This window comes from Impatiens glandulifera, chromosome 1 (assembly GCF_907164915.1).
Source record: "Impatiens glandulifera chromosome 1, dImpGla2.1, whole genome shotgun sequence".
NCBI lineage: Eukaryota > Viridiplantae > Streptophyta > Magnoliopsida > Ericales > Balsaminaceae > Impatiens > Impatiens glandulifera.
In genome coordinates, this window is record NC_061862.1 from 53,870,442 (window position 1) to 53,895,153 (window position 24,712).

At 30.7% G+C, this 24,712-nt stretch overlaps 3 protein-coding genes and 2 non-coding genes across 5 annotated transcripts; 3 read left to right on the plus strand and 2 right to left on the minus strand.

Moving 5' to 3' along the window:
- Positions 1 to 355: 355 nt before the first annotated feature.
- Positions 356 to 427, plus strand: TRNAD-GUC. Its single transcript has one exon. It is a non-coding gene; the product is annotated as a tRNA-Asp (tRNA).
- Positions 428 to 707: 280 nt separating this feature from the next.
- TRNAG-GCC lies at positions 708 to 778 on the minus strand. The gene has a single exon. It is a non-coding gene; the product is annotated as a tRNA-Gly (tRNA).
- Positions 779 to 2,619: 1,841 nt separating this feature from the next.
- LOC124928116 (zinc finger MYM-type protein 1-like) lies at positions 2,620 to 3,444 on the minus strand. The gene has a single exon (XM_047468648.1). The coding sequence runs from the start codon at positions 3,442 to 3,444 to the stop codon at positions 2,620 to 2,622; it is 825 nt and encodes a 274-aa protein (XP_047324604.1).
- Positions 3,445 to 18,328: 14,884 nt separating this feature from the next.
- LOC124920836 (60S ribosomal protein L28-1-like) lies at positions 18,329 to 19,576 on the plus strand. Its single transcript, XM_047461400.1, has 4 exons — positions 18,329 to 18,459; positions 18,540 to 18,689; positions 18,832 to 18,992; positions 19,275 to 19,576. Exons 2-4 carry the CDS (start codon positions 18,542 to 18,544, stop codon positions 19,398 to 19,400), a joined length of 435 nt encoding a protein of 144 aa, XP_047317356.1. The 5' UTR covers positions 18,329 to 18,459; positions 18,540 to 18,541; the 3' UTR covers positions 19,401 to 19,576.
- A 4,007-nt stretch (positions 19,577 to 23,583) lies between these two features.
- LOC124920837 (ESCRT-related protein CHMP1B) lies at positions 23,584 to 24,562 on the plus strand. The gene has a single exon (XM_047461401.1). It carries the CDS (start codon positions 23,697 to 23,699, stop codon positions 24,306 to 24,308), a length of 612 nt encoding a protein of 203 aa, XP_047317357.1. The 5' UTR covers positions 23,584 to 23,696; the 3' UTR covers positions 24,309 to 24,562.
- Positions 24,563 to 24,712: the final 150 nt, after the last annotated feature.

The window sequence follows — 24,712 nt, forward strand, 5'->3', positions numbered from 1 at the left end:
ATGTTCTTATTAAAATGTTCTTATTTAACCATTTGTAAGGTTGTACTAAATATGAATATAATTGTTTTACAATACATGAAAGATAAAATAAAAAAATAAAAACACTACAAAGAAAAGAAAGCATATACAAAGCTAACATTAATTGAAGTCTATTTCCTTAAGGAAAAAAGAAAATTGAAGCATAAAGATGCAATCATGTGAATAATATTTGTTATGGTCAGTAATGGGAAATGGGAAAGAAGACGGAGGAAACAAAAGTCTGATTCAACAAGGATATTTTGAATTGACTCATTATATACTACAACTTGAGTCTATTTAATTTTATATTAACTAATAATTGAATCCCAAAGCACAAGTCGTTGTAGTATAGTGGTAAGTATTCCCGCCTGTCACGCGGGTGACCCGGGTTCGATCCCCGGCAACGGCGTCGTTTTTTGCTTTTGTTCTTATATTTGAACTGATGCCATGCTAATTAAAACTTGTTACAACAGTAGTCTATGTTTTGTTTTTGTAGCTGAATGCCTGAAACCATTAAAACTGTTTAAATTATTCCTTATAGAATATATATTTGTTGCATAAGGTTGTAATTGGATGAACCCCCTTGGGATTCCAACAGTTGCTTATATGATGCACATAAAAAAATATAACCTATAAATAAATACATTCTCCATTGTTTTATGTGAATAAAAAAAATATGAAAATATTAGTGCACCAGCCGGGAATTGAACCCGGGTCTGTACCGTGGCAGGGTACTATTCTACCACTAGACCACTGGTGCTTTGTGAATAACATTTATATTATTTTGTTCACTACTCGTAATTTCGTAAAAAAAAACATTTCAATTCAACAAAAATTAAACCTGAAATGTGAAAAATAATTGTCTTACAAGTTATATATTCCAAATATTATAGTTTTAAGTGTGCCAAAAAAAAAATAGTCATATATTTTCCTTTTTTGTCTTAAACAATGTAATAATTTCATTAAAATAATTTAATATTCCATTTAGAACGTCTTAAGTTGAAATGAATGTCATGACTTATTGTGGGTCATAATAGCATCATTCGTTAAAAAAAATTAAAATATCTTCATAAAATTGGTTTCTCGCAACAAATTTAATTAGCTTATTATGCTTGTCTAATTAGTTTAATTTGAAATTATTAAAAATAATTAATAGTTTTTAAGAAACTTAAATCAAATAAGTTTGAAGTAATTTAAATTAATTAATAAATTGTTTTATCCTTTATAAATACTATTTAAATCGAACATTATACAAAAACAAACTAATTTTACAAAAATGGCTAAAAACAAAGGAATAATTTAATCAATTAGAAAGAAAAATATGCACACAAGAGAAAAATGAGTAAAAAAACCGGTGACATAATGTTTAGTAATAGCGAATGACAAGTGGGAATACTAAAAGAAACATAACATAAATCACAGACTTATATTGATCATCACAAGGTCCAAATAAATGTCACAAATTAGGCCAATCAAAAGTAGCATCCTGCCTTACTCATAAGCAAGTTATATCATTGCAATTTTCAAAAATAAATAAATAAAATAAAAAGATAATGTCCATGTTGTAAATAATTCCAACAATCTGTCAAACAATTGGTTAACTTTGAATACCATTCTTGAGTACCTATATTATTTAATAATTTTATAAATAAATTTTTATCAAAATAAAATTAAAGCCCAATTAAAATAATTTATTAAAGTATAAATGTTATGAACTTGTTTAAACGTCTATAATAAATATAAGGACATATTTGTGTAGAAACAGAAATATCATTTACTATTTCATTTACTATTTCGTTGATGAGCCGAATAGTAATGAGCAAGGTGTATCCAGGAATTTTTCTTCCTTGGGTTATCAAGATTATACATTTCACTATTACGGGTAATAAGTGAGAATATTAAACATAATCATCGAACTACTAAAATAAAATAAATATACAAAATCTAAAAATTGATGTGAATACCTGATTAAAATAACAAATTTATATATATAATTGTATATAGTATTATTGAAAATCTAAAAAATAAGACAAAAAAATCTAAAACTAAGACAAAAAAAAATCTATAAAATTTAACGAACGTTTACATATTATTTTAGTTGTAACCTTCTATTCTTTATAGAATAAAATTCATCTATTATAGAATCTGAATCAATATCTTCAACAAGCTCTCGTTCAATATAAATTATCATAATATCTGCTAAAAACTCTTCTTCCATCTTATTCCGTTGAATATTTTTCAAATGTTTCATTGCTGAAAATGACCTTTCTGTAGTGACAGTAGAAACTGGTAAAGTCAAAACAAGTCGAATCAATCTATCAATCAAATTATAATTTGATGACTTGTTTGTTTCAACTAATCTGCGACACAATTCAATGATGGAAGACATATTTTGAAAATTCTCATTACGAGAAACTTCAATTTATTAATGTTGGAGTTGAGGTCTCAAATAATGCATTTCTTGTTCACTGAAATCTCCTGGATAATACTTTTCAGCCAATTTGTAAATATCTCCAGCTTTAAATGCTTTAAAATTATCTTTAGAGTCTAAAGCAGAACTAAGTATAAGTAGCTCTATTATTTCATCACTAAATCTGGAATTCAACTTTTCTTGTTAAAATCTATAACTGAATTGAAGACATTGAAATGATAGTGTTGCCGAATTGTCAACGAATCTTTTTGTTGGCATGAACGTCTTGTTGCACTTTTGTATGAAGCATTTAGATCTGGAATTTCAATGTCATGTTGTGTGCAAACCATTTGCACGGACTCCAAGAGTTGATCAAATTCTTCCTCTCTTAAATTGAAAAGTAGTCTTTTAGTAGTTGAGACCAGATCCATGGCACTTATAATATCAATAGATTTTTGTTGCAAAGCTTGACAAAATAGTTTTGTAATTCCCATAATTTTGTACATCATATAAAGTGTGAAAATAAATTCAAAAGATCTCAAAGCTATCAGACAACCACATGCTTCTCCACGTAAAGAACTAGACGATCCTTCTTCCACAATACTTTCAAGCACAGAAATAGTTGCACCAAACATATCAATTAAACTGCAAATAGATTCAAAATGAGAGCTCCATCGAGTAGATCCACTACGATGTAAATTACCAATTTGATTCTTTCCTTTACCAGTATCACGTTCACCCGAAGTAACCATGCGATCAATTTCAATAGTTTGAACAGAATGTAACTCAGAATGCCATTTGGAAGAACAACCAATAAGATTAATAATGGTGGATAATTTTGAAAAGAATAGCCAAACAGAAATCTCTGTTGTAGAAGCTCCAACTAATGCTAATTGCAACCTATGAGCAAAGCAATGTATATAATATGCATATGGACACTCTCGAAGAAATAAAGCTTGAAGTCCATTCCAAGCACCAGACATGTTACTAGCATCGTCGTACCCTTGCCCTCTCATATTAGTGACATTCAAATTATGTCGAGAAAGAACATCTGATATGCTCTTCTTTAATGTTAAATGATGCGGTGCGAGTCGAAGAGGCGTTTATGCGAAAGTTGCAGCATCCGAAAATATCTCGCAAGTGTCAGATTTCGACGATTGCCTAGTGTTTTTCGGGCGGAAACGTTTAGGGGCTCAAAATCGCATTTTTATTAGTTTCGGGTGTTTTTTTTGCAATTTATTAAAAGTTGTTTATTTCTTTTGCAAGCTAGGGTTTGAGTATTTAAAAGGATCTTAAAACACTTTGTTAGGGGAAGATTATTAATCAGAAAACGAGGTTTCCTCAATATCTATCGACTTTCGGTATTCGTAAGAATCAACGAATCTTGATACAGGTTCATCCTAGCCACGCACGCTCCATCAGTTGGTATCAGTTTCCAGTCGACCCTGAGGTATGCCGCCCCGAAGACAGCCGCGCAACCCTACCCTTGGTGCTGATGATGGTGACCTTGCTGAGTTGCGACGTGAAAACGCTGAGTTTCGCCGTGATAACGACGATTTGAGGCGGCAGGTTGAATGGTTGACGCAACGGATGGATGCATCTATGCACATGCACCACCCTAAAGATGATGTTACGATGACAGATGAAAACCCTCTCGGTGGTCTTCGGAATCGATCCCCTGAACGCTCCAATCATCGCTGGGAGCAGGCTTTCAGGGTGGACATCCCTAAGTTCGATGGTAGTCTATCACCGGAAGAGTTTATTGATTGGCTTTCTCAGGTTGAAGAGATTCTGGATTTCAAGGAAGTTCCTGCAGATCGTCGTGTACCCCTTGTTACGATCCGCTTACATGGTCGTGCACAAGCATGGTGGCAGCAGTTGAAACAGACACGTGTTCGTCATGGTAAGGCAAAGCTCACGAATTGGGACAAATTCAGGAAGCATATTAGGGCTGCGTTTCTACCATATAATTACGAACGTAACTTGTACCAGCGGTTCCAGAATCTTCGTCAGGGTTCTCGTTCTGTGGATGACTATTCCACTGAGTTTTACACCTTTGTGGCTCGTGTTGACCTATCTGAGTCCCCTCTCCAGTTGGTTTCTCGCTATATTGGTGGCCTTCGCCTCTAGTTGCAGGATATTTTGAATATGTTTGATCCCTTGACTGTTTCTGAGGCACATCAGCGTGCTTCACAGGCTGAGAAACAGCTAGCCAGGCGCGGTTCGGGTAGCTTTGGAAAACAGGTTGTCCCCACTAGTGGCATTGGTTCTTCTTCCCAGCCGGCCCATCCCACCCCAGCCCCCCCGCAGGGACGTCCCGGTGGCTTGCGTTGTTTCAATTGTGGTGAAATTGGCCATCGCCAAGCAGAGTGTCGCAACCCAAAGTCCACCAATCGTGGTCTTTTTACTGAGGTGGATGATCCTGACTCTGCTCTTCCTTCAGATTCAGCGCCAGTGTATGATGTTTATGATGATGAGGCAGCGGAGGAGTATGTTTCTGGTGATGTTGGCCCCCTTTTGGTGATTCGTCGATCATGTTTAACCCCTCGTGCTCCTGACAACGAGTGGTTACGTAATAATCTGTTCCATTCCACTTGTACCATCGGTGGCAAAGTTTGCACCTTCATCATTGATGCTGGGAGTTGTGAGAATGTGATTTCTGAGGTTGCAGTTTCGAAGCTGGATCTGTCCACTGAACCTCACCCCAAGCCTTATCGTCTGTCCTGGCTGAGTCAAGGTACGGATGTTACAGTTTCCAAGCGCGTACTTGTTAATTTTTCCATTGGTTCCCATTATCGTGATGCTGTATATTGTGATGTGGTTCCTATGGATGCTTGTCACCTTTTACTTGGTCGCCCTTGGCAGTTTGATCATTCTGTTATACATGATGGGCGTGCTAATACCTACACGTTCTTATTTCATGGTACCAAGATTGTGTTGATGCCAAATCAGCCCAAGAAGGGTGCTGCCCCCACTCATCATGCGTCCCCCCTACCACCTTGTTGTCTCGGGGTCCTTTTCAGACCGCCATGGTCGAATCGGGCATGGTGTTTGCTCTATTTTGTTCGCTGATTACCTGTGGTGCTAGTTCTGAGGTGCCTATTCCAGTGCAGCCGCTGTTACAGGAGTTTGCAGATGTTTTTTCCTGAGAATCTGCCTTGTGCCTTGCCTCCTTTGCGTGATATCCAGCATCACATTGACTTGGTTCCAGGTGCTGCCCTACCCAACCGTCCTCATTACCGCATGAGTCCCAAAGAACATGAAGAGTTGCGTAGACAGGTGGAGGACTTGCTGGCTAAGGGACACATTCGAGAGAGCCTTAGTCCCTGTGCTGTCCCGGCCCTTCTTACCCCAAAAAAGGATGGGTCTTGGCGTATGTGCATTGATAGTCGTGCTATCAACAAGATTACAGTGCGTTATCGGTTTCCTATTCCCCGGTTGGATGACTTGTTGGATCAGTTGGGTGGTGCGTTATCTGATGCTGTGGCTGTTGCACAGCTTTATTTCAGGGATGTGTATCGCCTTCATGGACTTCCTGCCTCCATAGTTTCTGATCGGGACACTCGCTTTGTGAGTCACTTTTGGAGGAGTCTTTGGCGTTTGGTTAATACTCAGCTGAATTTTAGCAGTGCCTATCACCCGCAAACTGATGGCCAAACTGAAGTTGTTAATAGGTCTTTGGGGAACCTTCTGCGCAGTTTAATTGGGGATCATCCTAAGGCTTGGGATCTGAAGCTGCCTCAGGCCGAGTTTGCTCACAATCATGCTGTTAATCGCTCCACTGGTTTCAGTCCTTTCCATGTGATTTACGGGCTGTCTCAGCGTGCTCCTCTTGATTTGTTAGCGCTGCCCAGCAAGGTGCGTCCTCATTCCACTGCTGCGGATTTTGTTGGTCAGTTGGCTCAGGTTCATCAGACCACTCATGACCGCTTGGTTGCTGCTACTGCCAAGTACAAGGAGAAGGCTGATTCGAGAAGGCGTGCTGTTGATTTTGAAGTTGGTGACTTTGTGTGGGCTATTCTGACTAAGGATCGTTTTCCAGCTCATGAATATAGCAAGCTTGCTGCTAAGAAGATTGGTCCTGTTGAGATTGTGGAGAAGATCAACCCCAATGCTTATCGTTTACGCCTTCCCAGCCATGTGCGTACCTCTGATGTGTTCAATGTGAAGCATCTTGTTCCTTTTGTGGGTGAGTCTTCTTCTGATGAGGATGATGCGGTTCCAGATTCGAGGACGAATCTTTTCTACCCTGGGGGGAATGATGCGGTGCGAGTCGAAGAGGCGTTTATGCGAAAGTTGCAGCATCCGAAAATATCTCGCAAGTGTCAGATTTCGACGATTGCCTAGTGTTTTTCGGGCGGAAACGTTTAGGGGCTCAAAATCGCATTTTTATTAGTTTCGGGTGTTTTTTTTGCAATTTATTAAAAGTTGTTTATTTCTTTTGCAAGCTAGGGTTTGAGTATTTAAAAGGATCTTAAAACACTTTGTTAGGGGAAGATTATTAATCAGAAAACGAGGTTTCCTCAATATCTATCGACTTTCGGTATTCGTAAGAATCAACGAATCTTGATACAGGTTCATCCTAGCCACGCACGCTGCATCATTAAACCAGCAGTATTAGGAACATTAACAATATCAAAGAAACGCTCTCGTAAAATACTCAAACAATCAACAAATCTCAGAATAATTGACATCTTCTCTTTATTTGAAATATCTTTAGTTTCATCAACTAAAATACAGAACTTCGCATCACAAATTTCTTCACGGATTTTTTTTCTTATTTTATTTACAAAAATATGCAAAATTTCTTTCTGAATAATTGGTGAAGTATATGTTGCATTTTTTTGGAGCTTTTTCTAACACTACATCACCAATATCAACATTCAATCGACCCATAAGTTTTATCATCTCTATAAAATTACCATGATTTTTAGAAGATGAAGATTCATCATGACCTCTAAATGCACAAGCTTGTAAACTAAGCCATCGAATACTCTCAATTGTCGTTTTAAGTCGCAGCCGATTTTTCTGAATTTCGTCTAAACTTTGAAAATTCAACATTTTGTCAATATGTCCACTCACTTTCATCAAATCTTCAACACATTTGACTACATTACTATGTGATGAAGTAGGACCTCCCATATGAATTAAAAATAAACATTTAACTCCATAGTTAACCCTTTTCCAATTATTAAATCCATCAATAGTGAATGAAGGATTAAGAGGTGATTTCTTTTGGAAAAGAAAACAAGGAAAACAAAATATTAAATCCTTTGATGGAGAGTACTCTAACCAAGGAAACTTTTCAAACCACGAGTATTGAAATTTGCGATATTGGGTTTGTGATCCATAATTAGTTCTTGGATACTCATCCAACTTAGGTTGATACGGACTCATTCTAATATAAGCTCACCTAATTTCATCTTGTAGATTAACAGGATGTTGCCATATAGGAATTCGAATGGCGGGATCGTTTAAGAGTATTAAGATCAATTTCAACTCTTGGAAAATTTAAAATAGGTTGCTCTTCTTCAGTATTAGATGGAAAATTTAAAATAGGTTGCTCTTCTTCAGTATTAGATGTATCAGATTGAAGATTTACCTCGTTGTTAATAGTGGATGAACTTCCTTTATGTTTTGAAAAATGAAAATAGGATTTTTCTTTTTTTACTTCCTTCATTTTCCATTGTAATCTATTAACAAAAACATATAATCATGATGAGAATATATACAATTTATACCATCTTATATTATAGAAAAATTAATCGAAAGTTATACATATACAGAGGAGATTTAAGAGAGAGACGAACTATGATAGTTGAAGAGAAATTAAATAAATGAAGTAAACAAATTAATTAGTTTTTAATAAGTAAAGGCTAAAATAAAGAAAATATGAAAATTTAGTTGAAGAGAAATTAAATAAAAGAAGTAAACAAATTAAATTAATTAGGTTTTTAATAAGTAAAGGCTAAAATAAAGAAAATATGAAAATTTAAGTGAAAAAATTATTTTAACCTAGTAATGAAATGATGAGAAATTATTATTGATGACTAAGTCTAATTTAAATATTTATTTATCTTTATTCTTTTTATTAATAATATATCTCTTCTTTTATTATTTTTATATTTTTATATTTTTATTTATTAATTTGTAATTATATATTTGAATTAATTAATTAATTTATATATTTTTAAGAGTAATAACTGTATAATATAATAAATATATATATTATATTTAATAAATAAGAAGTTAAATATGAAAATTATTAATTATTTTTTAATCTAATTAATTACTTTATTTTGCGGTCAAAATTTATTAAATTATTTATGTGTTTATATTAAATTAAATATATATAAATTAAAATTTTCTCCTTTTAAATTGTTTGAATCTTATTTTTTCCTTATAAATCTCTTTTTTTCTATTTTTTTTCTCAAATTAATCTAACACATAATATTATAATTTATCTTTTATATTACAATATAAAGTTATATCTCTTTTATTTTTTTATATTATATTTTAAATATTAGTAGAATAGTTTGTCAGTTGAATAATTTTAAACTCTTAATAATTAAGAATTTATTTCGTTTCAATTTCAATAATCATCTAATTTCAAATTAAGTGAATATTTATAATAATTTTATAATAAAAAAATTAAAGAGACAAAAATTATTAAATAATAAAAAGTTGAAGAAATAAAATTATACTCAATTATTAAATAATTTAAGTGACGTGTATAAAATTAAAAAATTAATATACACAACCTATTTCTAAGTTGACAATTTCAATCATAATCATATTTATAGGTCAGGGTGACATTTTCAATTTCATATGCCCCACTACATGAATAATAATTAAATATAAATAATATATATATATATATAATTTTTTTTTAATTAATTACCCTGGGGTGGGCAGCCCACCCCAGCTCGCTACGTGGCTCCGCCAGTGGTAATGAGTATATTATGGATAAATTCACAACATATAGATAGTCTACCTATTATGTTAAACTCATATTGAAAAATACAATGTTGTTCATCTCTTAAGAACACTAAAGGATTATCGATAGAAGGTTAGAAGACTTAAACCCCACACATATCAAACATTCTGATTTAGGTCTAGATCTAGAACTGGGAAATCTAATAGATCATTCTTTATTAAAGATTGGGAAATCTAATAGATCATTCTTTATTAAAGATTCTTGTATGTTTCTGCAAAGAGTATTAATGATTAAAGACTTAATAAATAAAGATTTAGATTAAAAATTCTTAATATATAATATACAATTTATATTTTATAGTATAATATTTTATTACTTCATTATAATACGCTAACTTTTTCCGTCTATATATAATATTATATTTATTTCTTTATAATATATTAACTTTTTCTCTCTATATATAATGTTATATTTATTTTTTTATAATACACTAACTTTTTCCTCTTTTCTCACTCCATATTATATAATAATATATATTACTTATTTTTCTCTATATTATATATAATATATTAATTTTCTCTCTATATATATTATATCTAATATAATAATATATTAAAATAATTTATCTCTCCGTAACCCTTTTATATCACTAATTATAATTATCTTTTATATCACTAAACTTTTTTCATCTCTAATTTTATTTTTATTTTATCATAAATTCAACCCTAACCTAATTGTGAAAATCATCTTTAAGGTTAAATTTCAATACTTTTAAATTTATTTTTCATTTGTTTTTAATCTTAATGTTTATTTTATAATCTCTTCTGTTTTAAAATATTTATCATTTTTTTTCATTATAGAAATATCATACACAATATATCACAAATATTATTAAAGGAGATTTCAAAATCACCAAAATCTAGTTAATTATATATTTAATTTGTATATTTAATAAGTTTTTGATATAATATATCACTATTATATTTATTTTAATTTTGAGGGCCTAAAATTTGAATTGTGATTTAGGTTTATAAAAAAATTAAGAATGTGAATAGAGACTGATAATGATAAGGTGAATCACTGAATTAGAAATCACAAAACTTGTAAAGCATATATTCGTATGAAATGCTAAAATCAGATTCAATTAAGATAAAGAAGAAAGTCATCATAATATCTAAACAGATTTATTGATGAATGAGGAAGATGAACCGTTTATATGTCATATTATATAATTAAGAACAACTCAATTTAATTATATATGGATCATATATATGTATTTGATATGGAGATTTGGAGTTATTGAATTCTAAACAATATATAGTTAAGGAATTTGTTATATGCATGAGTTATGTATATAGATATGAATGTAGAGAGAGAATTAAATCATTAGTATGGCTTTTATACCGTTAAAATTATATTATATTATATACAAATTATGATATATATGTCATAGATATAATATTTTAATGCTAATGAAGTTATTTTAAAAAAAAATAAGAAAGAAATCGATATATAAATATATATTTAAGAGGAGAGACAGGGAGAAATAATTTGGGAGATAGGAACTGGGGAATGGTGTGTCATATCATTAGTTGGAAAAATAATAAATGGTAGAGAGAGAGCGAATAAAGAGAAATTTTGTTATTTGTTATGGTGTCATTCCCTCTCTCAAATTCCCTCAATCATTTCTCTATATTTAATGGTAGAGGAAAGAATTAAGTTTCATAATTTAATTAGGTAGGGTTTGGTACATGATACAAATTATATAAAGTATAAGTTGTATAGAAATATAACTTATAACTATATATAAATTGTATAGGATAATATAAGTTGTATAAATTATTGATATTTTGTATGAATTATAAAAAATGGTATAAGTTGTATGTGGTTTATAATTTTGTGTTTGATATATACTATAAGGTAAGGTTTGGTTGGTGGTACAAATTATATAAGGTATAAGTTGTATAGAGGTATAAATTGTAACGATGTATAAATAATATAGGGTAGTATAAATTGTATAGGTTATTGATGTTTGGTATGAATTATAAGAAATGATATAAGTTGTATATGGTTTATAATTTTGTGTTTGGTATATAGTATAAGAATGTAGTGTAAGTTATATAAATATTAATTTAAAATGTTAATTATTATTATTATTTTGTATTTATTTATATTATAAATAATATTTTTTATTATTATAAATTATTGTACTATTATTTAATAATTAATATAAATTTAATTAACATATAAAAAATTAATTATAATATAAACGATAAATTATTATGTTTATTTAATTTAAATATTATTAATAATTGTAATAAAATAAAAATATTATTTATAATATAAGTAAATATAGAAAATAATAATTAATAAAATTATAGTTATAAAAATAAATAAATATTTTTTAATTAAAAAATTGAATTATTTAAAAAATAGCAATATTAAAAATAATTATATATAATAATAATATTATTATTAAAATTAAATAAAATATATTATATAATAATATAGTATTAATAAAGAGTATAATGAGAAATTAAAAATTAAATGAAATAAGAATAGTGTTGTACCTATGGGGGACCAGTTATTATTTTATACCAAGAGGTATAAATTATATAAGGATATAAATTTATACCAATAATAAAAATGTTAAAAAACACCGGATTAAAACACTATTGGTATAGTTTATACTATACCAATAGTGTTGTACCTACTTATACTGTCAACCAAACATAGCCTCGAATGTAATATATAAGTTGTATAAATATGAATTTCAAATTGTTATCATTATTATTTTTTATATTTACTTATATTATAAATAATATTATTTATTATTATAAATTATTGAACTGTTTATTATTTAATAATTAATATAAACGGTAAATTATATTTATTTAATTTGAATATTATTAATAATTATAATAAAATTCACTTAAAATAAATAAAATAAAAATACTATTTATAATAAGTAAATATATAAAAAAATAATTAATAAAATTATCGTTATAAAAATATATATATATATATATATTTAATTAAAATATTAAACTCTTTAAAAAATATATATTAAAAATAATTATGTATAATAATAATATTAAAACTAAATAAAATATATTTAATATATTATACAATAATAAGTTATATTTAATATTAATAAAGGGTATAATGATAAATTAAAAATTAGTGATATTAAAAAAAAGTGTTATAATTAAAGTAGTAGTTATAATTTTATACTAAATATTATGTATAAATTATATAAAAATATAAATTTATACTAATAGTAAAATCCTAACAAACAACATATAAAAATATAAAAAAATATTATTGGTATAGTTTATACTATACCAATATTGTTATACTTCTTATACTCCATACCAAATATAGTCTAAACACTAAAAAAATAATACTAGTTTTACGACGTTATTAAACGCGATAAAAACAAATGTAAGAAATTAGTGACAAAATTACAACTTATTTCATGACAATTATTATAATTCATCACAAAAAAATATTTATGATGGAAAATATTGTTACAAAATATTTTGATAATAATTTTTTATCTATAAATTTATTGAAATCAATTAGGTGGAAATTACATGGAAATATTTCAACAAATTATTCTATGAATCACTAGTAAATGTTATCACGATTTTTGTTTCGTCAAAATATGATATATAATTTCGATGATTTTTATATTTTGTCAAAATATGAGATACAACTTTGACGATATTTACAATTTGTCGAAATATGAGATACACTTTCGACGAATTTTAGGATTTGTCAAAATATGTAAAGTTTCAATGGTTTCATTATTTGTCATAAATATAATTTTAACAATTTTTTATTTTGTCAAAATATGAGACACAGTTTCAACGATTTTTAAAATTTATCGTAATATGAGATATAGTTTCGACAATTTTTATAATTCATCGAAATTTGAGATATAATTTCAACGATTTCTATAATTTATCAAAATATGAGATACAATTTTGATGATTTTTATAATTTGTCGAAATATGAGATATAATTTCGACAATTTTTAAAATTTGTTGAAATATGATGATACAGTTTCGATGATTTTTATAATGTGTCGAAATATGTAAAGTTTCGATGGTTTCATTATTTGTCGAAAGTATAGTTTCGATGTTTTTTATATTTTGTCAAATATGAGATATAGTTTCGACGATTTTTATAATTTATCGAAATATGAGATATAACTTCAATGATTTCTACAATGTGTCGAAATATGTAAAGTTTCGATGGTTTTATTATTTGTCGAAAATATAGTTTCGATGATTTTTATATTTTGTCAAATATAATATATAGATTCGACGATTTTTAAAATTTGTCAAATGAATAGGTTTACTCTTTTCCTTATTTATCTCTTATTAGGTTTTGATTGATTAGATCTATTATGAGACTCGCACAAAGATGATAGGGTTAAAAAGGTGGTTGCCTTCTAATTATTTTATTATAAATTTTGTTACTTTGCCTTCCATATTCTTCTTATTGATAGGTCTGAAAATATACACGAAACAATTTATATCTTTGTATGCAAAATTACAAAGACCGATGGGGAGAAATTGACTAATCTGTTCAAGATTTGGTATCTTTAGAATGAGGACAAAGTTTGTTTTATTAAGATAAGGGGGGGGGGGGGGGGGGGGCAAAATACCTGATAAAAAGAAATCAGTACAAAGTTGAAAGAAATCGACTTTAATGATATCCCAACCATTTCAGAAAAATACGCAATAAGCCATCAAGTTTGGGGCCTTATTATCCCTTTAGACTTAATATCGTAAATCAAATTTCTTCTAAGATTACGAGTTTGAGCAATTGTGAATTAATTTATTAGTTAACTCTTGGTTGAACAAGGTGTGTGATGGGTCCAAATTAACTGAGCCTTCTGATTGATATTGATTCTCATAGTATTTAAGACTCAAATGCCAAATTGATCTTTAAGTCTTAACATCTTATTATTCTACCTTTTATGGATTGTGGTTGTATTAAAATATCTCGTATTAGAATCATCGCAAAACATTTTTTAATTCCCGATCTCGCTCCTTAATACTTCTCGTTCTTCTTGAGCAGTTAAAGTTTCTCTTTAATTTGTTTGATTTCAATACATAAACCTGCATTTTGATGTAGTGGAAAGGTTAGATATTTGAATAAAAATATTTCCATAGAGAGTTTTGTTCCAAATAAAATGGGTGTTGACAACCCGTGGTAGTTTGAAACATAAAGGTATGTCTTGCATTTTTAGTTTATTCCATTGATTTTAATCAAATCATGGAAACATTCATTATCGATCAAGTAATGTTCAAAACGAAATGGTTTGCTTGAAAAATTTTCTTGATGAAACAAATTAATAATCATGGGGAATGATCTGAGCCGTTTAGAGTTAAATTTTGGATTATTGTTGCTTATAGAAACATGTTTCTCTATTTCTCAGTTGTAAAGGTTCTATCTAGTTTTTTATTAATAATTTTTCTCAAGTTAATAAAAAAAATATATTAACATTCCTCTCACTAACACTATCTTTCTAATTAATCGTTAAAAACTCCCACACATAGATACATGGAAAAAAAAAAAAATAATTGTTCCCAGAAAACCGCCCTATTAGTAAGGTTAGTGCAACCTTACACAATTGATAACTTCCATGGCGTTTAGTTATTACTAAAAAGATATAGACGTGTCAATCTAATATTGTGAAGTTAAATAAAATCTAATATTGTGAAGTTAAATAAAAAGGGGTTGGATCTGCTGTCCCACAATATACATCACACTAGTTGTTCCTTGTTCAAAATTTTTCATAAATCATTCTCTTGATAAAAAGTTAGTTTCTCTTTCTACGATTTCTGAAGAATTTTGAACGATACTTAGTATGATATATTATGGAACAGCAGATCCGAACACAATAAAAAGACATATGAATAGTGTAATTCTATATCAAGAAAATTCTGCTAAGGCTAATTCAATATTAAAGTGACTTGAAAATCCAAGTGTTAGACTAATTCCAGATCAAGTAACTTATAGATTCAATACATTCTAAAGTAACACGTTTTATCAAGTCTTCTCAAGGTTTTGAGTTCGAACCCGTTAGAGTACCGTTAGAGTATGTTTGACATGTCTAATTAAATTAGTTGACTATATTTATGTAACTCTAGCATTCTGCATTCTGCATTCTAATAATAATAATAATAATAATAATAATAATAATAATAATAATAAATAAATAAAACTTACAAGTTTTACATTTGTCTTTGTTCTAAGCAGCTGCATAGACTTTTGGGTAATAGTTGATAAGGTTTAAAGTTAATAGCTCATATTTGTTAAAGAATAAATACGAATTTTCGGCTAATTATTTTCATATAAACTAATACTGGATATAAGTGGTGCTTTATATAGAGTTCACCAATGATTTTAGTTATTGAGCACAATCAAAAGATGAAATTTTATTCTCATTTTTTTTCAAAGCGTCTAAGTATATAAACTCATTCAAAATTATACAAATAAATTAGTTCGAGTAATAACATAATTTATCATATAAAAAAATTATCATAAATTATTCAAAAATAAAAATAAAAAACAAATTCAAGATAAAAAAAAAAAAAAAATAATATCACATCCAAGATTAAAAAAAATAATAATAAAAAATAGATGCGGCCTCAAAATTCCAATCAATCCGGCAGATGGGAACATTGGGAATCAAGACATTTTGCTGCATCTTCTTTGTGACTCATTTTCAAGCATATTAATGTCGCTAATTTTTTTTTTTCATAAGCATGATTCTAAAATTACTAAACTATAAACTTATATCCCTTATATTATGGTCTAGACAAACACTTTCTTCAAATTTGAGTATATGTGCTTATTATAACTAAGAAAGTCATTCTTCATTATGAACTTACAATGTTATTACACAACAATGTCCCAAGCAATTATAAATACCACACTACAACTTATATAAGAATTTACAAACAAGTTTTAGAACTCTGTCTTAATCGACCAACACCCTTTGTGGGATCTAGATTAGCGCATAGTTGGGCACTGTAACTAAACTTCCGATTCATCCCGCATCATCAGTTTTGCTTCAATCAAGCGCGGGTAAACAACGAGAGTAATTATGACTCTCTTAAGGTAGCTAAATGCCTCGTCATCTAATTAGTGACGCGCATTAATGGATTAACGAGATTTCTACTGTCTCTGTCTACTATCCAGCGAAACCACAGCCAAGGGAACGGGCATGACAGAATCAACGGGAAAAAAAGACCCTATTGAGCTTGACTCTAGTCCGACTTTGTGAAATGACTTGAGACAGGTTGAGGTCTCGTTCGTTAACGGAATTAACCAGATAAATCGCTCCACCAACTAAGAACGACCATGCACCACCACCCATAGAATCAAGAAAGAGCTCTTAGGATGTCAATCCTTACTATGTATGGACCTGGTAAATTTCCCCGTGTACTGGAATTTGTGGCGATATGATTTTCGACCATTGTCTGAAAAGGGGTGTGCGGTGTCATGGTTTAGGACCGAGGGCGGCAGAAATTAGACACATTAGTTACTTAAGACCGAGAAGATTCAGCTTGGCAATGGTTTACACGACTACGTATCATGCATGACATATTTCCAATTTTCGAGGAATTCGCTAGGGAACGTCCATTCGCAGTTTCACAGTCTGAATTAGTTCATACTTACACATGCACGGTTTAATCTTTGAGACACGCATATGACTACTAACATGATCAACCATGTAGCATTCCTTTCCAAACACTTGTGACTTGCATATTCCAAACAAAATACATGAAATGATGAAAACAAGTCAAGATGTCGTATATAAAAGGGACGAATGTTATTTGTAAGCTTCCCTTTCGGTGTATATTTTCTTATTCTTCAATGTGCTCCTCAGAAGTTTGGATTATAAAACATTACTAGATCCCTAACAATATCAAATTTTTTTAGCCATAGACATCCGCACGTAAGGACGGATCTATGTAGGGATTCGGGTTTGTTGAAACTCACCCCCGAAAAAGAAAAAAATTAATGGTACAAATGTGCCTTCACTACCTATTTTTTTACAAAATTTTAACATAATTTATTGTTTGTTTATTTAATTATTAATAAATGGTATAACTTACATTTATCCACTCATTTTATTTAATTTTTTCTCGTTATTCTTTTAAACCCATTCCAAAAAAATTTCAAGCCCACCCAACTCTAAAATTTGAATTTATTTCAATCCGCACCAATAATGTCTCAAACTCCACATTCGAAGTTCTAAGTGTATCATCATTAATGCAAACTCCATCATCGCGAAATTATGTCGTTTATGATCTTTGCTCTTCTTCTTTACGGGCTCTTCTGGAATAAGATCCCAAGCGACTAAATAACCACTTGATGATCGAACTTGCCGTACGCCCTCTTTGTCAGCACAAAAGTTGGTCTCGACACACTAGTTCGTGACATCATGACATACAACTTTAGGTAAATACCTATATTCATTTATGTAATAGTATTACTCTTAATGAGTTAAAATGGTTATATACTATATAGATGTAATATCTAAGTGTCCAATTGAACTTATTTATTTTACATTAGTTTGTCTTAAATTTGAGAAACATACTCTTAGGGCTGGTTTGATATTGGTTATTTCGTGGGGTTTTTTTTTTTTATTGATTTTTAAAAATAAAATAAAAACTTTTTGATGAAAAAATAAATTATTTGAATTACTAAAATATCATAAAATATTTAAATAAACTTTATAATATTAAAATAATAGTTCTTTAACATTTTAATTATTGGAAAAAATATAAATATGAGATAAAAATCAGTAAATATCTCAAAATTATTATAATTTATGAGGATATATTGTATAGAAATCCAAGGACAAAAGTGGTCAATTTAATAAAATAAATGTACAAATTAGTAAAATGAGTTTTTTTTTTCATCCAGGCTCTAGGGTTTACTAAAGCATATACGGTATAAATAGTTATCAACTTCGCGCCTCTCTCTTTCTCTATCTACCTCGTTCCAAAAGCCTTGCCGCCGCAGAACCAGAGAAATCAGTCTTCATTCAGGATTCATTTATCTGGTAATTTCTAATACTTTTGTATTTCTTCATCATTCGATCTGATCTTTTAGCTAATTTTATTATGAATCCACGATTTGTAGAAATGGCAACAGTCCCTGGACCTTTAATCTGGGAGATCGTGAAGAACAACAACTCGTTTCTGGTGAAGGAATTCGGTAATGGATCTGCTAGGGTTCAGTTCAGCACAGAAAGCAACAATCTTTACAACCTTAACTCTTACAAGCACTCTGGTAATTTTATGAAATAGATGTTTTTAGTGATCTGAATATACATGGTTCTCTAATTTTGAAATAAAGCACTGAAACAAGATAGTTAGTTGATTGTCACATGTACTAAAGTGTGCATATTTGATTCAATAATGGAAATTGATAGGGTTGGCAAATAAGAAAACTGTCACAATTCAAGAAGGCAAAGATCAAACTGTAGTCTTTGCAACGACAAAGACAAGAAAACAAGGAAAGCCTGCTAGTTTACTTCACAAGTCTATCTTGAAGAAAGAGTTCCCTCGTATGGCTAAGGCTGTTGAGAATCAGGTATCAAAAATACCAACATGGGTTTTCTTTTAAATTTCTATTATAATCTGAATTGTGTTGAAGATGTAGTATATATCATACTTTAATCTTGAATAACATTGACAATTAGTTTTCATGTGATATCCACTGTGTTTTCTCCCTAATCATTAGCAAATATGTATAACTGATATGTCAATTGCCTCTTTTGTTTCTCCATTCACTGTGAATGTTTTATGTTTGGTCAGATGGAATTTTTAAGGTCAAACATCGTTTTGTTTATTGATTTGGGTAATCGTTACACAGGTGGCTGAGAACTACTACAGGGCAGATCTAAAGAGTGCAGCCCTTGCAAGGTTGAGTGCTGTACACAGGAGCCTCAAGGTTTCCAAGTCTGGTGTGAAGAAGAAGAACAGGCAGGCGGGTAACTAAGTTATCAAGGCTTTAGTTCGTTCTTGTTTGTGTTATGTTCTTTTCTTTCGATTTGATTGAACTATCGAATATCTGGCTGGATATTTTTGGTTAAACTTTATTCTCCTCTAGAAATCTTTGTTTGCAAGAATCATGGAAGTAATTTGAGCTTTAATGAATCATGTTTACTTGTGATTTGGACCAATGTTATAGTCTTTAAGCCAATATTCTCTTAAAGTACAGAATATTTGTCATTCTTGCCTTATGTTCCTTTAAACTGGAAGAGCTTGTGCTACTACTAGTTGAGTATGTTGAAATGTTTCAATTTTGTCATGATCTCATATGAAATTTGAATTGATTTCTTTTTTGTTTGTTACAAGATTTTTTTTCTTTTGTGAATAATGTGATCCATGTTAGTTTTTGGATTGATATTTTTAAGCTTCTTTATTACAATTTAGATCATATTTTTTTAATAACTCATTTGGTATAAAGATTATATTATTTATTCTTTTCTTTATTTGGCTTATGGATCATAATTTTAAATATTTTATTGTTCATTGTTATTTTTAATACACATACCATTTTTTAAATATTTGTTTATCTTATTTAAGTCTTAACAAATTGTTATTCAATAAAATAAGTCCTTGAATTGACTAACTAATCATTTAGAGATAAAAACAAAATAAATTAAGACTGAAAATAAAGAAGCTTGTGCATTTGCAAGTAATATTTTCAATTCAACATATTTTATTCAAAATTTATATTCATATGTTGTTATAAGTATAATTTTGATAAAAACAATTATATTCAAGTCTTAAACACAAATATGAGATCTAGGAAGCACGTGTGCGCAGTGAGGGGATACGCTGATTCGGCAAAATTTAAAAAACAAGAATTCGCGTGCGGGAACAGTCATATAAAATATAATTATATAAATTATAAATACAAAAAGTTACAATCTTACTTCCATATTGCCAACAGTCTTAATCATCTTGTAAAAACATTGCTTCAAACTCCGGCTCATCTAGTGAAAGGCTAGATATTTCAAGTTCTTCGGCACCATCAAGCGGATCAAATCGGTCACCTCCTACATCCCACAACCTTGATTGCCCTTGTTTGTAATATTCATTCGTTCTTGAAAAAAGCCTAAGATTGTTGTGCACAAAAACTAAATCTTCCGCTCGTTTTTTGTAGTATCTTAATCCTTCGAATTGAGTGAATAAAGGAATATGTGCTCCAATTTCGCTCACAACAAGAAGAAGAACAAGGTTGACATAATAGTTTCAAAGCTATTTTTTGGAGATTTGGTGCTGAAGCTCCACGAACAATCCACCACATTCGTGGTTCCATAATGCCTCTTTTTCCACGGAATCGGGACAATCAAAAAAATCCATATGCCCCGAAAAGCGAGCAAATTCAATATTTAACGTTGTTCTTGCTTCACTTGATGGAAAGTATCGTTTGAGACACTTATTTCTTTCTTCTGATAGCTTAATATCAAGATGAGGAGGAATACGATTCGGAGCGGCACTAAGCCATTGTGTCACTATAATACCTAAACAAAAACAAGTAAATAAATTAAATTAAAGCTCAAAGATGACAAAAATGATCTTAAGAAGTATGGTAATATATTATAAAATAAAAGTTCACCTCGGATTTAGTGAATGAGCCAAGCACTGAAGCGGTGAAGAGCTTTTAGTCCATCTATCTTTTAGTATTGCATAGACTACATCATAAAATTCAGAACCCTCCGTGAGCTCTTTCTCTTCATGCCTATATATGATATTTTTACCTTCTCTATCATATCGTCCCACATATCATATATAAAATGCTCTTGTAATTTCGCCATCCTGAATAAAATGCTTTTGCAATTTCGCCATCCACTTGTGCTCTCACCTCCTGATTAAAAGCTTTATTTATATGACTGTTCTTGTCAACTGTTCTTCTTTTGAAACCTTGTTTTGGCAGCATTTCAGCTCCTCCCCAGGCAGAATCTGATGAAGCATAATAACTCAATGGTGGGAGTGGAATCACAACCTGCCTTTTTCTTTCTTCTGCATCTGCCATCTCCTTTCGAAGTTGCAACAAAATATCAGCTGTGACTCTAGGATGTAGGAGGTGACCGATTTGATCTGTTTGATGGTGCCGAAGAACTTGAAATATCTAGCCTTTCATTAGATGAGCCGGAGTTTGAAGCAATGTTTTTACAAGATGATTAAGACTGTTGGCAATATGGAAGTCAAATTGTAACTTTGTGTACTTATAATTTATATAATTATATTTTATATGACGTATCCCCGCACCCGAATTCTAGTTTTTTAAATTTTGCCGAATCGGCGTATCCCCGCACTGCGCACCCGCACTCATGCACCCATATCCGTGCTTCCTAAGCCATCTCCCTTCGAAGTTGCAACAAAATATCAGCAGTGACTCTGGGACACACTGAAACTCCTTCTCCTTTGATCTGCAACATGTGTGCTTTAACCCTTGAATAAGAACCCGTAAATTCCAGATTACAGAAGTTGCATTTAATTTTCGTATTTCCACCTCTCTTTCATTTTCACTAATTTTGTCACATGTTTCCACAGCGGGTCCTTATCTACTGAACTTTATTGGCTTGGAGTGGCTGTCGTCTTTGAAGCTGAGTTAGAGGAAGCCATTGATTCCATCTGCTATAATCTCTCTCTCACACAGAAGAAGAAGAACTAACCTGATAGTGGAAGAATGGTAGTGGAAGACAGGCAGCCGAGAGAGAAGCACCGTAGAAATTAGAAATTAGGTTTTTTAATTTGGGGGCTGGGGGTTCATAGTCATATTTAATATTTGGGGGTTTTTTAATTTGGGATTTTTTTAATATTTTGGAACTCATATTTACTGAATATGTCATTCCCGTACCCTCACCTTCAATTCTGGGATACGCCACGTGGCGCACCCCGTACGCACTCCCAACCGCACCCCGAAGCACCCGGTGCGCAGTGCGCTACAGAAACGAAGCACCCATACATCCTAGTATAAGATTATGGGTAAGCAAAACTGATGGTTCAAAACAATTTTGTATGTATAATTGTCTAATTTAGTAATAGTTTTTATTTTTGAAAATGAAACAATTAAAATAATTAAATCGAAATCGTATTTGTAATTTTTTTTCAAATAGTATTTGGTTGTGTATTTTGCTATATCATAAAATATACAGATCATTAATATTAGAAACATATTATCACCAATAGAATTTAAATTTATATTTAGAATGGTGGTATATGTATATTCATATTTTATTTTAAATAGAACAAATTAGTTTAGTTAAATGAAATTTGTATATAAATAATTGTCTACCCCTCTATCCCAATACATTTCCCAATATTAGATTTGAATAATTTAAATTTAGTTTATTAAAGTTTAATTTCAATTAATTAATCATCTAATAATATTTTATCATATCACAAAATGTCACAAAATTTTTTAATTTTTTTATTAAATATTTTTAACACAAATAATACCCTTTTTCAATCAACTATGTTGAACATAATTATTTAAGAATAATTATGCCTTATTCAGTTTTGAGTATAATATTATTTGATTGATAAGTATATTATTTTGGATATTAAAAAAAAAAAAACAATATTTTGAGTATATATTTGAAAAAATATTTATTTTAATTAATATAATTATTAGAAGTACATATAATTAACTTATGTTTTCAGATTAATTTTCAATAATTCATTTTTTTAATTAGTTTATTCAAATCACCCAAATGTAACAAGATATTAAATTATTTAAATTTAATATTATCACATTATTCGAATAGTAAAAAAAAAATGAGAAATTTGATGAAATGATCCTAATAATTGACTTAAACACTGGAAATGACCTGACGATTAATAAAAATTGCACAAAAGATTATTTCCTATTTTTCAGACAAAAATATCATCGTTACTTAATGCGCAGAATCCTAACTTGTCAAGTGTGCCGTCGCGTTACACGACGTAACCCTAATTCGTCGAGTATGTCGGCGTCGACACGGGAATATATTGTCTGAAAAGTATGAAATTGTTATTTGCATAATTTTTATTAGGCACGGATCATTTGCGCAATTAAGCAATTAAGACAATTATTAATTAAGGTAATTTCATCGCATTTCTCTTTTAAATAATAAAAAAAACAAAACAACCTTATTATAAAATTGATGTTCTTAGTGGGGTGGGTAGGTCAAAGACTTGTAACGGAAGAACCCTCACAAATCCTGAGTTGAAGAAATTTCCCAAAGCAAAAGCTAAGAAATCTTGGATTTGAGATCGATCGAATTCGATCATCAGTGAGATGGGGAACACAGATAAATTGATGAATCAGATCATGGAGTTAAAGTTCACATCGAAGAGTCTCCAGCGTCAGGCTAAGAAGTGCGAAAAAGAAGAGAAAAGTGAAAAGCTCAAAGTAAAGAAGGCGATTGAGAAAGGAAACATGGACGGTGCCCGGATCTACGCCGAGAATTCCATCCGTAAACGCAGCGAGCAGATGAATTATCTCCGCTTAGCTTCTCGCCTTGACGCGGTCGTCTCCAGGCTCGATACTCAAGCGAAGATGACCACCATCAGTAAATCCATGGGATCGATCGTGAAATCTCTTGAATCGTCTCTAACCACCGGCAATTTACAGAAGATGTCAGAGACAATGGACAGATTCGAGCGTCAGTTCGTTAACATGGAGGTCCAAGCCGAGTTCATGGAGAGTTCTATGGCTGGTAGCACTTCACTTTCCACACCTGAAGGAGATGTCAACAGTCTTATGCAACAAGTCGCCGATGATTATGGCCTTGAAGTGTCAGTTGGGCTTCCACAGCCAGCTGCTCATGCGGTGGCTGCTAAATCTGAGGAGAAGGTTGATGAAGATGACTTGTCCAGACGCCTTGCTGAGCTCAAAGCCCGAGGCTGATCAGTATTTCAGTATGAGATAATGAGTATGACCCACATACATTTGATGCCTTATTCAATCTGTGAAATTGATTACTTTCTCTGTTGTGTCTAAAAGATATATTTGCATCATCTGTTTATGGTTATGTTTAATTCAACTATGGCCCTGATTCAGAAGCTAGATATGTGATTATGGTTTTGGAAACAACATTTGGAATGGTTTCTCACCTGGGTGTGTTGTGGAATGTGGATATATGTGTTCTTGCTCTTCTTCGATGCATTGGGAAAAACTTACAATGTCGATGTCTAGTTGAAAACACATTGATTTAAGTAGATTACTCGTAAATATTATGTTTTTGTGGAGTTGAATCTGAAATTGATTACACTCTGTTGACTGTTGTGTCTAAAAAAGATATATTTGCATCA

Bases quoted from the DNA above. Each gene is read 5' to 3' on its own strand.
- LOC124920837 (XM_047461401.1), top strand. From the start codon at position 23,697: ATGGGGAACACAGATAAATTGATGAATCAGATCATGGAGTTAAAGTTC.
- LOC124928116 (XM_047468648.1), bottom strand. From the start codon at position 3,444: ATGAGAGGGCAAGGGTACGACGATGCTAGTAACATGTCTGGTGCTTGG.
- LOC124920836 (XM_047461400.1), top strand. From the start codon at position 18,542: ATGGCAACAGTCCCTGGACCTTTAATCTGGGAGATCGTGAAGAACAAC. The intron at 18,690-18,831 runs GTAATTTTATGA...GGAAATTGATAG, and splicing joins TAACTCTTACAAGCACTCTG to GGTTGGCAAATAAGAAAACT. The intron at 18,993-19,274 runs GTATCAAAAATA...ATCGTTACACAG, and splicing joins CTAAGGCTGTTGAGAATCAG to GTGGCTGAGAACTACTACAG.